The following is a 13,379-nucleotide window of genomic DNA, read 5'->3' as shown; positions in this document are numbered from 1 at the left end:
CCCTTTCCCAGATGTGGGTGGTCGATGAGGGAGAGATGGGAGACAGAATTCACCCCAGTGTCTGAGAACATTGTGTAGGGACTGAATTATTCAGAAATACCACCAGCCAGTCCCTGAGGCAGTGAGTCTCCTGTCTCTGGACAAAACCTGTTGGGGTGGTGAGGAGGGGGATCGGAACCTGGACTCAGCCCCCAAGTTTAGCCAGATGCTCTCATTATAACTGAAGCAGTGCAACATTCAACTGAGTGAGGGCCGAGAGATGAGCAAAATAAGGTCAGTTCCTGCCCTCCTCACATCGTCAGATCAGCACAGAAGAACGTACATGCTAGAATAAAGAGTGGCTTGACATTCTAATGAGGGTCAGTGAGGAAAGTAGGAGCAGCCTTGGAGAGCTGGGAAGACTTCCTCCAGAAAGATGCTAGGGACTTCCCTGGTGGTCCAGTGGTTAAGACTCCAGGGGGCATGGGTTGGTTCCCTGCTCAGGGAACTAATATCCTGCATGCCACGCAGCATGGCCAAAAATATTAAATTAAATTTTTAAAAATTTTAGTTAAAAAAATTTTAATTAAAAAAAGAGCGAGAGAGATGTTGGAGCTTGGATGTGGCTTTGGATGAGCAGTTCCAGGTATCTCAGGAAATCTCGAGAGAACAGCGGCTCTGTCTGTGTCCTTTACGGTTCTGCCCCAGCCTCCGGCACAGCACCTGCCAGGCAGCAGATGTGGGTGAGTGAATGAGTGAAACCATGGGAACTAGCCTGAGCCAAGACGGAGTCATCACAAGGCATCACGGGCTAGGGGAGCAGTGAGCCTCCAGCAGGGCTGAGGGCAGACAAAGAGATGGTCCTCAGGGCTGCGTCACCTAAGGAATACAGGGTCCTAAGTGGTGTGATGTGACGTAGGAGACTCAATCAACAGATATTTCCTCAGTCCCTCCACTGTGTCAGGTGTATGCAAGCTCCAGGAGTGCTGTAACAAACATGGTCACAGCCCTAACACTGTCTGCCCTGTCCACCCACCCAGTGAAGTCCACTCAGGTGTCCTGAGCAATGGCACCTGGATCCTCCCCCCTGTGTCACTCCCCCACCATCTTTCCCTGCAATAAACCTCCAACATCTTTCCTTGCCTCTGCACCGTCCCCTTTCTGTTCCCTCCTCCCTCCAGTTCCCAGATTACTTTCTAAGAACCCAAACCAGCTTGATCACATCACCTGTTTAGAAGTATACCAAAGTGTTAATTGTACTTATCTCTGGGGGAGGGAATCACAGGTGACTTCAGGATAGCCCTGCCCTTCCATTCTTCCACAGCTACCTTAAACATCTCCCCACATCCCAAATATACCAGTAACTTCTGGACCCCGTCCTTCCACCTGCACATTTATTCTTCCCTGATTCAATACTGACGGCTAACGTTACTCAAGGCATCACTCTGGACAAGAAGGCAATGGCTTTGTAAACCTCACTTGATCCTCCTATTCATTTTTTTTTTTTTTTGATTAGCATTTTTTTTTTATATTTTTTTTTGGGGGGGTACACCAGGTTCAATCAACTTTCATTTTTAAATCCACCTTTAGAGTGTGGAAGGTAAAGCTCAGCTAGTCATTCCTTTTTCAACATCTACTTCTTGAGAGCAGCTGTTTCAGACCTTTTCCTAGAAGCTAGGGACACTGGAGTGAAGTGGCAGGTCCCAGAAAACGTGCCGCTGAAGAAGGAAACGCCCACATCAGCACCGGGTTCTGAATATGCTATAAGGCTGGGGGGTGGGGGGGCGGCTGGCGAGATCCCACAGCCTGGTAGCCACGAGCGGGATCTGACCGCCCCTGGGCCTGAAACCGAAACACGACTCTCACCCCAGCTGTGAGGCCAGACCCCACTTCACCTGGGACGGAGGCTTGAACCACGTCTCTGTGCCCAACCCTGGGTGCAAACGCCTCTCTGCAACCCAACCCCTCCCTGAGAGCCCTCCAGTGCCCCCGGCGAGGTGCCGGCTCCACTGATAACCACTGCCCTGGAGAGGTCAGCCCGCAATTACCAGGGGCGTCCACCCTCCAGTGTCCCGGGCCTCGCTGACTCGGACGCCCGGCGCTCCGAGCATCTCGGGCTCCGGCCTCCGGCCTCCGAACCCTCTGCTGTCCCTTGCCCCGGGTCCCCACCCGCGCCCCAAGCCCGCATCACTCCCTCCCCTGCGTCCACGCGCCCCCCGACCCCCAGCCATCCCAAAGCTCCCGCCATCTCCGTGCTCACGGTCCCCCGGCGTCCCCGCGCCCCCAGCCCCCAGCGCCCGCGTCCCTGGCCCCGGCAGTCCCAGAGCACCCGGTCCCCGTGCTCCCCCCTCCGGCACCCCCAGCCCCTGTCCCCCGCGTCCCCGCGTCCCCGGCCCGCGCCCGCTGACGCCATGACGCCGCGGCGGAGCGAGGGGCGGAGCGGGGCCGGGCCTGGCCGAGAGGGGCGCGGGCGGCGGGAGCCACGGTCCCGCGGCGCAGCGGGCGACGCGGCCGATGGACATGGGCACCCAGGGCTCGGGGCGCAAGCGGCTCCCCAACCGGGAGCGGCTGACCGCGGAGGACGACGCGCTGAACCAGATCGCGCGCGAGGTGAGCTGCGGGGCCCGGGCGCCGGGCGCCGGGCGCCGGGGGCGGGGGGCGCCGCCGCAGCTGTCAGGCGTCTGTCTGTCCGCCGTCCGTCTGTCCGCGCAACGGCGCCGCGGGCGGGGCGCGGGCCCCGCAGAGACCTCGGTGGGCTGGGCGCCGGTCCTCCGCCGCGGATACAGGCCGGCGACACCGACCCCCCCCCCCCCCCCACCCCGTCCCCAGCTCCCTTTGGCCGCTGCCCCGAGGCCAGCAGGGCTGGGGCGCCACCCCCCTACCCCCGCGCGCGAGGTGGGTGGGGGCGAGCCTCCTGCTCTGTTGCGCCGCATCGGGGGGAGCGGGGGGGGGGGGGATGTAGGCCCGACCCTGGAAGCCTGAGGACAGTCCCTGGAGGCCACATGGCTCTGGCAAAATGACCGGGCTCCTGTCAGTGACCAGTTGTCCTCTCGATTGTCACACAAGGTGCAACTTGGGCACGAACCGGGATCCCTGTGAATCCTGTTTCTGGAGCGAGCCTGAAAACGGGTCTAGGCACGCTGAGAGGTTCTCATTTAAGTTTCCTGGGCAGAGTTTATTACAAGGGTCGGTGATGAACTTAAAGTGTGGTGAATGAAAGGAGCACCGCGCGGGTAGCTGTACAAGTGCCTTTTTCTCCCGCAAGGATTCAACGTTCCGGTTAAACAAACGGTGATGTGGGGAAAGATGCCCAGCAGATTGGTGGCCCCAGCTTCCCTGGGAAGGGGCGTGATTCCTTGGGCCCACAGTGGACAAAGCTTGGTTTTTCACAGTATACCCTTATGTATCTTTTGAATTGTGTACCCAGTGTGCTAACTATAGAGAAAGTGTATGCAGATGCCATGCCACCTTCCTGACACACTGTCTTCCAAGTGCTAGAGTGGGATGGAGTTTGTCTACATGTCATTACTATCACGTGGAAAAACTTGCAGGCGATTTAGGCTGTGGTGTCTGGTTGCCTCAGTCAGCTATTTATGGAGGTCTACTCTGAACCAGTTCTTAGATGATTTTGCTTTTATGGACACGTGGCTGTCAATCTGTCTTTGTTGAATTTTGAATGAATAAACGCTTTTGTTTTTCTCTGTATGCGAAGAAAAGGGCTTTCCAGGAAAACTCCTATTCATCCCTTAAAGCCCACAGTAGGTTTTTGTCATCTGTGAGACCTCCCACATCATCCCAGACAGAAGTCTCCCTGCCTTCTGGGTGACTTCCCTTCGGGTTCCGCTAGCTCTCACTCCCTGTACCTGCTGTGGTAGTCACATGGCCTCAACATTATTTGTTCACCCGTCTGCCCCAGCCCATAGAAGGTGACCACTAGGCAGGCAGTGTCTTAGTCACTTTCGTATCCCCAGAGCTCAACACAGAGCCAGGCACATAGCAGGTGCTCCTAAGTCTCTGCTGCATTGCCTAAAAAAAGAGGTACATGGCACTTACAGTACATTTGGCTAAATATAGACATTTGCTAAGTGTAGTAGCTTGAGCATAATCCCCACTGCTGTGAAGACGGTCATTTATGTATGTATTTAAACATAAAACCAAACAGGTGTTCTCTGGGAGGCCTGAGGTGACATTCTGTGGGCCTTGTCTCTCTGGCAGTGGTTAAAAAGGAGGGAGAATGAGGGTTCCCAAAGTCCACCTCGTGTCTGCTGGATTTTATAAAAATAGACTGAAAAGAAAGGCCAGGGGATGCTCCTGGGTGGACAGCCTTGAGGTCCTGAATAACTGGGAACCCGCAGTCCTGCCTCCCAGCCAGGGGATGCAGTTGGTGGTGACAAATTCAGATGTGGGCATCAGACCTGAATTTGAAACTACACACAGCTCCTCGCAGGCTGTACTATCCCACTCAGCTTCCTTCCAGCCTCCGTTTTCTCATCTCGAAAATGGTGAAAAGGAAATCCCCCATGGCTGTCATGATTAAAGAAAGTAAGTAGCAGACATAAAGTGAGTAACTAGCTAAACGCGAGGGCTATTCACACACACATCCTCCCAATAAAAGCAGCCACAGATATAGTCATTCCAAGTGCTGAATGGCATGTATCTGTAGTGCTGGAAGGAGCTGGTGCAACACTTTATGTTTTACTACAAATTGAATTCTATTTCCCAGTTGTGAAAATTAGAATCACTATTTAAATGGCAAATACCTATTCACCATGAAGTTCTCGAGAGTTCTTATAAAAATTAACAAAATTGTCTTAAGTTCTGTATTTTCTTGTTTGCTAACTGATTCAGCAAATATATGCTCTCTGAAGCCCTGTCCTAGGGAGACTGGGATTCGGGAATGGACCTGAAGAGCATCCGCCCTCAAGGAGTTAGGGTCTGACTTAGATCAGTAACAAAAATAGACAGGAAGAGATCTGAGATTAAAAGGGTATTTTGCCCCGAAGGTTTGGAAATGAGAGAGTTACAACTTATTGATGAGCCTAAGAATGGCAATCAGAGGTGGCCCCCTGGAGGAAGTGGCATTTTGGCATTGTGGCATTCTTGAAGTGACAGAAACCCTGACCTGGACTGGTGTCCACGAGGGGAAATGTATTGGCTGGAGGATGGATTCCCAGGCAGCCTCACCAGCGCAATGGCCCCTTCTCTCCACGGCTCCTCTGCGACGGGCTCTGCTGGGCCATCCTCTGCAGGTAGCCTCCTCCTCAGGCTGCCTTGCTTTTGGCAGACTGGATGCTGCGTTCCCAAGATGCCTCTCCTGAGCCCACACCCCATCTCTCTAGCTCCTGAGACCTAGAAGCATCTTCCCTTAGAAACTTCCACGCGTCTCCCTGGCCGCCCCTGAGTCAAGCTCTGTAACCAGGATGGTGGACTCAGCAGCATGGGGGTGGGTCAGGGAGGTTTACCCTGTGATCAGTCAGGCCCATCCTGGAAATGGGGGGAGTCCACCTCCCCTGAAGCACTTTGGGAGGTGTGGGGGCCTGAACGAAAACCAGGAGGCCTTAAGAAAGTGGCAGAGGCTGTGTTGGACTCGGGTCAGGCCCCCAGGAATGTTCACTCAGAGGCTAAGTGGAGAATTCCAGGCAGAGGTGATGGAGTGGGGAGCCGGGAGCAGCCTGGAAAGCAGGCAGCAGGGCCCTGCTTGAGAGCTGGCTTCCCCGCCCTCCCCAACCCACCTAGGGCGCTGGACTCCCTGGGCAGGAGTGGGAAGCAGGGACACAGTGGAAGCACTGCATTTATAATTCGACAGTTACTTTATGATCTCACTCCACGCAAGTTTATAGTAAATGGAGTTGTGACTTTAAAACACTCAGATGCGTTAGCACGAGTGGCTTCTCACTGTCCCATCTGAGGTGGGATTTAGGCAAGATGTTGTTGGGAAAAAGGTCCAGTAAGCACTTTGAGAAGCTCGAGCAGCGTTTCTCACTTACCTGGGGAGAGGTGTTTTGAAAGCAGATATATTTTTCTCTGCTACCACCTTGAATGTTCTGCTAATGATTTTTGGTAGCATCCCAAGCCTCTCATTCAGCACTCTGCCACTGAGTGAAATGATCTTGCTCTCACGATGCCTGAGGCCATTCAAAGTATTCCTCTCCAGTGGAGAAGGCCTTTCCAGTACAAAGGAAGTCATCTGGCAAGCCATGCAGGCAGCATTAGATGGTCCTCACAGTGAGCCTAGCCTCCTCTCTGCGGCTGTGAAAGCTGGTCGAATTCCTTTCCTCACTCACTGCACAGAGACCTCTCCCATGACTGTTTCCCACAGCCTCCTCTCCAGGATGGTCCCGCTGGGACTCCACCCTCTGGGCAAATGACTCCCCCCCCCCCCCCAGGGCCGCTGGTGCACCTCCCAGATCCCTGCTATTGGTGCGTGTTGACCCCTGGCCTGTGAGTGTGGCTGTTCTAGGCTCACGGCCCCCCGTCACTGGGGAAGTGCCCATGGGAGTCACTTTGGGGGGGGTGGGCTAAGACCTCCCACTGCAGGGGCAGCCTGCAGCAATTGACCCAGGGATGTGAGGACACAAAAAGCCCCACCCCCACCCCACTTGCCTCCAGATAGAACCAACTCTGTGGTACAGTTCACCCTCCAGAGCTCCCCATCGGAGGGCTCAAGGGCAGACTCCACTGAGGCCACCTCCTTCCCTTTCCCGTCTGCCCCCTCACTCCCCTTTGGGCATATCGCTCACATCCAAATCCCTGCCTCAGGCTCTGCTCCTGGGCACTCCGAGTTAGGACAGCCTCCATGTCTCATTCTGGGTGGTCCTATGAATAAAGGACATTCTAATCCTAAAGCCCCCTTTCATTTGTTGTCCCCCACACCCCCATCCTTCCCCCATAGATCACCCTGTCTTGAGGGACCCTGACTCCTTTTCTCCTCAAGCCTCAAGGCCATTCGAGGGCCAACCTGGGGGTTAGGTGCACAAACCCTCTTGCAGAACAGCCTGGAAATCTGGTTCACCTTCTCCTGGCTCTCGTCAGGTCTGGGGTCATGCAGTCTGGGGGTGAGCCCAGCTGGTGTGATGCATGCTGCTGGTACCCTGCTGCAGTCCCTGCCCTCAGGTGAGGTCACACTGGCATTTATGACACGGGCTTGTCGCTGCAGCTGGTTTCACTTCATTTGAACCATCGCCTTCATACCTTTTTTCCCAATGAATTTGCTTTTCTGAGGCTGGTCGGTGGATACAAACCTGTCAGACACTGGCTGGAGGGTGAAATCCAGTGTGACCCATGGTTGGGGACTGAGGGCAGTGTCAGAGCCCCATGTTCCAGGTGGAGAACAGGTAAGGGGCACTGACTGCCTGGCACTGCACAGACGGCCCTGCCCCAAACTCTAACACAGCCACCACGGAGTCACCCCCCGGCCCTTCCCTAGCTGATCTTCCTAAGACAGACACACACATCTCGGTGTATCAGTAACAAGCATTAAGAATGTGACAAGGCAAGCATTCCAGGCAGATTTCTATCACAGTCTGAGCTGTCAAGGGAATGGCCAGCACTGTGCCTATGACCTTGGGCTGTTTCCATGATTCCCCACAAGATGATTCTGGGTGGAGATGGAATTGGAAACTCAGGGGTGGACAGTCCCGTTGGCCTCCGATGGCTTGTGGGCCCTGCCCCACAGCTATTTCTGTCAGAGGGCCAGCTGTTTCCCTCCCCCTTTTCTGGGTGAATCTTTAATGACTCATGGGTTTTGTAGCCAGGGCTGTGAATGCACATGGAGGACCTGGGAGTCTGCGCGGTGGAATGGAATTCTGGGACCTGGATTCTAGTTGAGCCTGTTACCTGTGAGTCTTGTCAGGGCTTAGGAGGGGAAAGGGGAGAGATGGGGGCTGAGGTTGCTTTTAAGGCCTAAGGTGTGCCAGGTAACTCCCAGAAGCTTCACTCCCATAATTGTATGATATCCCATCAGAAGAGTTTAGAGTGTCTTTATCTAACATAGAGAAACAGGCTCTGAGATGCTAAGGTCATCGAGTAACTAAGAGGTGTCAGTTCATCATCCAGGCTGTTTCCTGGATCAGTGTCTTGGCTCCACCCAAGGCCCTATTCCAGGCAGTGCCTGAAGTCAAGCTGACTTGCTTCACATCTCAGGGACTGTCATCCCCAACTGACCTCTGAGCCATCGGGCATAACATTTCATGGGAGAGTCCCATATTCTTCTCTGCCTTACTCTGTCTCTCCTTTTTTTTTTCATTCTTTCATCTTTAAAAATTAATTTTTATTGAATTAAAGTAATATATGTTTTCACCCTGGTCCCATATTCTCAGGCCATTCTCTACACAGCAGCTGGTTGTCCTTTTAAAATATGTCAGATTGTGTCATAATGGCTTTTCATATCCCTCAGTGAAAGCCAAGCTCTTAATGGCCTTACAAGATCCTAAATGATCTGGAATTAGTTCCATGTTTGTAAATAATATGCATATGCACTATTTATTGATTTTTAAATTTTACGTACTATCTGCTGGCCTCCTGGTTTGAGGATGAGGACTTGGGATCTGTGGGTCCAGCTCAGGTCCTCTCTCTACCTTTCTTTCTCCTGATCTTAGTTACACTGTACTTTTAGGTTGCATAAATGGTCACTAGCAGAACAATAGACTGGTTAAGAATATGGATGCTAGAGTCAGGTTTCCTGGGTTCAGCTCCTGATCCTTCCACTTATTTCATGACCTAGGGCAAGTTACTTAACCACTTTGTGCCTACGTTCCCTCATATGTAATATGGGAAATTTTAACAGTGTACTTCTCACAAGGTGGTTATAAGGGTAAATGAGATATTTCATGAAAAGACCGCAGAATGATGACTGACATATGTTCAGTAAACACTAGTGGTAATGGTGATGTAACATGATAGTGTTAACTGCAGAGCCGAGTAGTATACTGTAAGATTTTTCCTTGCAGAACTTTCTGCTTTTTCTGGAGTTAATTATTATTGCTCATCTCCCTACATATCTATCATACCTAATTCCTCACGAAGTTCTCAGTAGAACCCTTCACAATATTATTTTCTATGTGATTAAACAAATCTGTTAATTCCATTTTATTCCCTCCTGGAAATCTACCCCCTGGAGACCTCTGTCATCTAGAGGCAGTCTGCTCTTAGTACTCTCAGGGTTTGCTTCAGCTGTCCTTCCCTTTGCCACCACCCTGAGAGCTCCTTTTGCTACTTTGTTGCTGCTGCTGTTGTTGCTGGACCCCTGTATGCTGGGTTCCCTGATGTCTCCTTTCTTGGGTTACTAACTCATTTTGCTGGAACACGCCCTTCAGTAGCTTTCTGAGAGAGAACACCTTTTCTGAGTGCTTGCATATCTGAAAATGTCTTTAGTCTACCTTAATAGTTGATAGTTTGGCTGAGCATAGAGTTGTAAGTTAAAAGTAATTTTCCAAAGAATGACAGAGATTTCTACATATTCTTCGGAATGATTTCCAGCATGTGTTGTTAACTAAAAAAAGCAATGTGCAGAAAGTGAAGATAGCATCTGTTCCTTAGGTGAGAGAGGCTGTAATTTGGCTGCATTTGTGTAAAGAAACACTGGCAGAAAACACAGTAAAAGAAGTGTGGAGATATAAGTGGAAGCAGATTTGTTAAGTGTAATTTTTCATACTCTTGATATTTGAACCATGCGACTGTATTACCTATTTGATAAAATAAAACAATAAATATCAAAAAGTATAATTAACAAACTATTTTCTATCACAATTTTGAATACATTTTTTCCATTTTATTCTAGCTTTCAGGATTGCTTTGAGAATTTTGATGCCTTATATATATTATTTATTTATTTATTTATTTATTTATTTTAATTTAATTTTTGGCTGCATTGGGTCTTCTTTGCCACCCACGGGCTTTCTCTAGTTGTGGCGAGCTGGCGCTACTCTTCATTGCAGTGGCTTCTCTTGTTGCAGAGCATGGGCTCTAGGCACTCGGGCTTCAGTAGTTGCGGCGCATGGGCTTAGTTGCTCCACACCACGTGGGATCTTCCTGGCCCAGGGATGGAACCCATGTCCCTTGCATTGGCAGGCAGATTCTTAACAACTGTGCCACCAGGGAAGCCTGGATGCCTTATATATTTTTAGTATCTTGTATAATATCTGTTTTTACTCTATAGAAGGTTTTAGGATCTTCTCTTGATCCTAAAGGAGAATCCAGTGTTCTGGATTTTATTTTTCCATTTATTAAGCATTCACTGTGTTCATTCAATCTGGAAATTTGTATCCTAAAATTTGTATTCTAAATTTTTCTGAAAATTTTCTCCTTCCCACCATTTTCTCTGTTCTCTTTTAAAGGAACTCCTGTTGTTGGAAATAACTTCCCTGTTCCTCTCATTTTCTAGCTTTTTGTCTTTTGGTGGTACTTTAGGGGTGATTACTCAACTTTATCTTCCATTCCTTCTACTAAACTTACCTGTTCTATATTTAATTTCTAAGAGTTTTTTGATTCACTAATGCAGTACCTTTTCTTATCATTCTGAGGAATATTCATTTTGGCTTTCTGGTTTTTCCTGAAAATTTCTTTTGTTGCCTGCATCATGGTCTGTTTCTTTTTGTCTTTTGTGTGCTTTGGCCTCTGTCTTGCATCTTGGAGCCTTTCCCAGGTGTATGGTGATCCTTGGATCCTTGGATCCATTCAAATAAGAGAATGAGGCACTAAAAAACTGTGAGAACAATTTGAGCAAAGGCCAGGAGGGGAAATGCCACAAGATGGGAGCAGGACCCTACCTGGGGTGCAGTGGGGTGGCTACAGTATTGGCACCAGACGTTAAGTGGTTCTTCAGGGTACAGGCACACAGCCTGGATTTGAATCCAAGTCCCTCTGCCTTCAAGGCCAGTGCCTTGACCACAGGGTCAGTGTTGGGAGGAAATGCTGCTTGATGCCGACAAGCCAAACCCCTCTAATTTGGTACCTAAAGATAGGGGTTTGGTTTTGATTAAGGGGGTAGAAGGGATTGAGAAGAAAGTTGAAAAATAATCTGAGACAAATACCAAGGAAGAGGTAATGTCCATACAGCCCAAACAAGAGAACTAGTCATTATAGTGTTATTTTACTGAGGGTGGAATAAATGTCAAATTAGGTGAGCAAACAAAGAAAGTTATGAAAAGAAAAGATTTTCATAGCTTCAGGCATCAAGGATAATTCATTTATTTGCGCAGAAAATTCTCTAAGATCTGAGATATACTTATCATAAAACAAATACAGAATACCTGGAGAGTTTAGGTAGGCAGAATGTGATATGGTCTTGGCACAGGGTAAACTCCTGGATCAGCAAGTATGAAAGAGCCAGAACTGTCCAGTGCCCCCACTGGCGTATTATGTTGCAATGTTTCCATCCACCTCTTGGCTTGGGGGAGTGAATGAAAAACCACAGTGGTCATGATAATATTTCAACATAAAGAAACCAGGAGATCTAAAGTTGTTCCTTATGCTTTTAACCTCTCTCACGTAAGTTTATCAATTTTTCCACCTTTACCCTACATTGCTTTTTATTTTTCACCTTCTTTTGTGATGTCCCTTAGGCATAAGGGAAGATGTGGAGTTTTCCAAGTTGACACTCGGAGAAATGGAATTTCCACGTTGATCAAACAACTAGTATGACTCCACCCTGGATGCCCTAAGATATTGCTTGAGATCACCCAGATATATTTTTAAATCGTCCAGAGCAGTGCTGGCCAGCAGGGTTTTCTGCATTGACGGAGGTGCTCTGTCTCTGTGCTCTGTGTCACATAAGCACTAACCCTGTGTAGCTGTCGAGCACTTGAAATGTGGCTAGTGCAGCTGAGAAACTGCATTTTAGATTTTATTTAATTTTAATTCTTTTAAATTTAAATAGCCACCCATGGTTGGTGGCTGCCATATTGGACAGCACAGGTCTAGAGCAATGATTTATTCTTTGTTGAAATTTGCTGTCTCAGAGGTGTGCTCTGTAGTACAAAAGATATTGAGTCTCACGATAGGAGAGGAGTGAAATGGGGATGGAGGTGGACAGGGCTGGCGTCCTGCAGGCCAGGAGTGAATCCAGTGCAGGGAGAATGTGCAGGGCAGTGGGAGAAGCACAGCTGGCCTTTTAAAGTCATGTGTCCATAGGCAAGTTAGTGTATTGGGCCCCCTTTCCTTTGTGACAGAGGAATACCATTATCGGATGGTTGCAGTAACCAGTTGCTCCGGGAAGCGCAGACTATCTGCCGGGTACCTGATGGGTGCTAACCCAATGGTAGTTATTTTCTCCCTTCATCTCTACCAAGGGACACTGGTACTGCTAGACCGGCCAAGATGTGCCCGGGAATCACTGATCTGGAGGCAGGGGTGAATCCCTCCCTCGTAAGATGAGGGCTGGAATGAGAGGTGGGGGTCTCAAGGGCAGAGAAAAGAGAGCAGTCTGTACAAAAGATGCGAGAAAAGTACAGGAAAGGTGATCTCCTATGCGTCAGGGGGATACAGGCAGCCCTTGGGACTGGTTCAGTGAACTGAGAGTAAAAGCACTAATGGCGGCCCCTTTAAATACACTGAATACATCATCATACTTCAGTGTCAGACCCCTGTGGACTTTCCTGTAGTTTAGATCTTGTTACAGTTCTTTGGCATTGAGATGGAAAGGACCCTCTGTTTTCAACAGTAGTTTTGCTTCTTGGCCTTGAACTGAAGAACCAGTAGGAAGATGCCATCCTACTTTTCAAGCTTCTTCGTTGTCAGGCAGCCAAGCCTTGGTGTCGCGCCTCTGGTTACCTTCCTGGAGATAACCGGCCATTTCACCCAGGCTGTGTCCTGCATCGTTTATCTTTGCGCTTATCTGACCTCTCAGAAGCTACTAAGTTACCTGTCTATTTTTAACCCATGTCTGGAGCCAGCTCCAGAATGAAGTGACCTCGTGAGCTGGGATGAGGTGGTGGCCATGCAGCCTTCCAAATCTTTGTTCCAGTTTCACAAGTTTTTCCTCTTACTTTTATGTTGGGATTTCTCAGCCTCAGGATTACTGACATTGAGTTGAATTGGGGGAGGGGGCTGTTCTACACATCATGGGATATTTAACAGCATCCCTGGCTTCCACCCAGGAGTGATCATCACAAATGCCCCAGTGGGCAAAATGGCCCCAAGGAGAACCCCTGTTGTATTACGTTTTCCGTCTCCGCTGGGTTTGTACCTTAGCTCTGAACCTCACGCCTCATCTCCAGAAACCTGGATCCTTTGCTCTCAACTTTTTTTTTGATTAACTTTTTTTTTATAGATCTTTATTGAAGTATGATTGCTTTACAATGTTGTGTTAGTTTCTGCTGTGCAATAATTGATTAACTTCTTAAAGGCCATACATGCATATCAAATATATGGAGCATGAACTTTTTTTATTTTAAGACCTTTTA

The 13,379-nt window shown here is 49.4% G+C and overlaps 1 protein-coding gene across 23 annotated transcripts in view; it reads left to right on the top strand.

Moving 5' to 3' along the window:
* Window positions 1-2,405: 2,405 nt before the first annotated feature.
* The window catches only part of LRRFIP1 (LRR binding FLII interacting protein 1), a 146,415-nt gene continuing 135,441 nt past the window's right edge, over window positions 2,406-13,379 (top strand). For 6 of the 23 annotated variants that reach the window (XM_057744858.1, XM_057744861.1, XM_057744857.1 and 3 more), the window contains exon 1: window positions 2,444-2,589. In XM_057744858.1, the coding sequence (XP_057600841.1) occupies window positions 2,494-2,589 (96 nt within the window). In that variant the 5' untranslated portion in view covers window positions 2,444-2,493. Of the gene's footprint in view, window positions 2,590-13,379 lie in introns of all 23 variants that reach the window. The other 17 variants (XM_057744853.1, XM_057744854.1, XM_057744856.1 and 14 more) reach the window with 7 other exon arrangements.

Source organism: Hippopotamus amphibius, chromosome 8 (genome assembly GCF_030028045.1).
Source record: "Hippopotamus amphibius kiboko isolate mHipAmp2 chromosome 8, mHipAmp2.hap2, whole genome shotgun sequence".
NCBI lineage: Eukaryota > Metazoa > Chordata > Mammalia > Artiodactyla > Hippopotamidae > Hippopotamus > Hippopotamus amphibius.
This window is presented reverse-complemented; position numbering and strand designations above follow the sequence as displayed.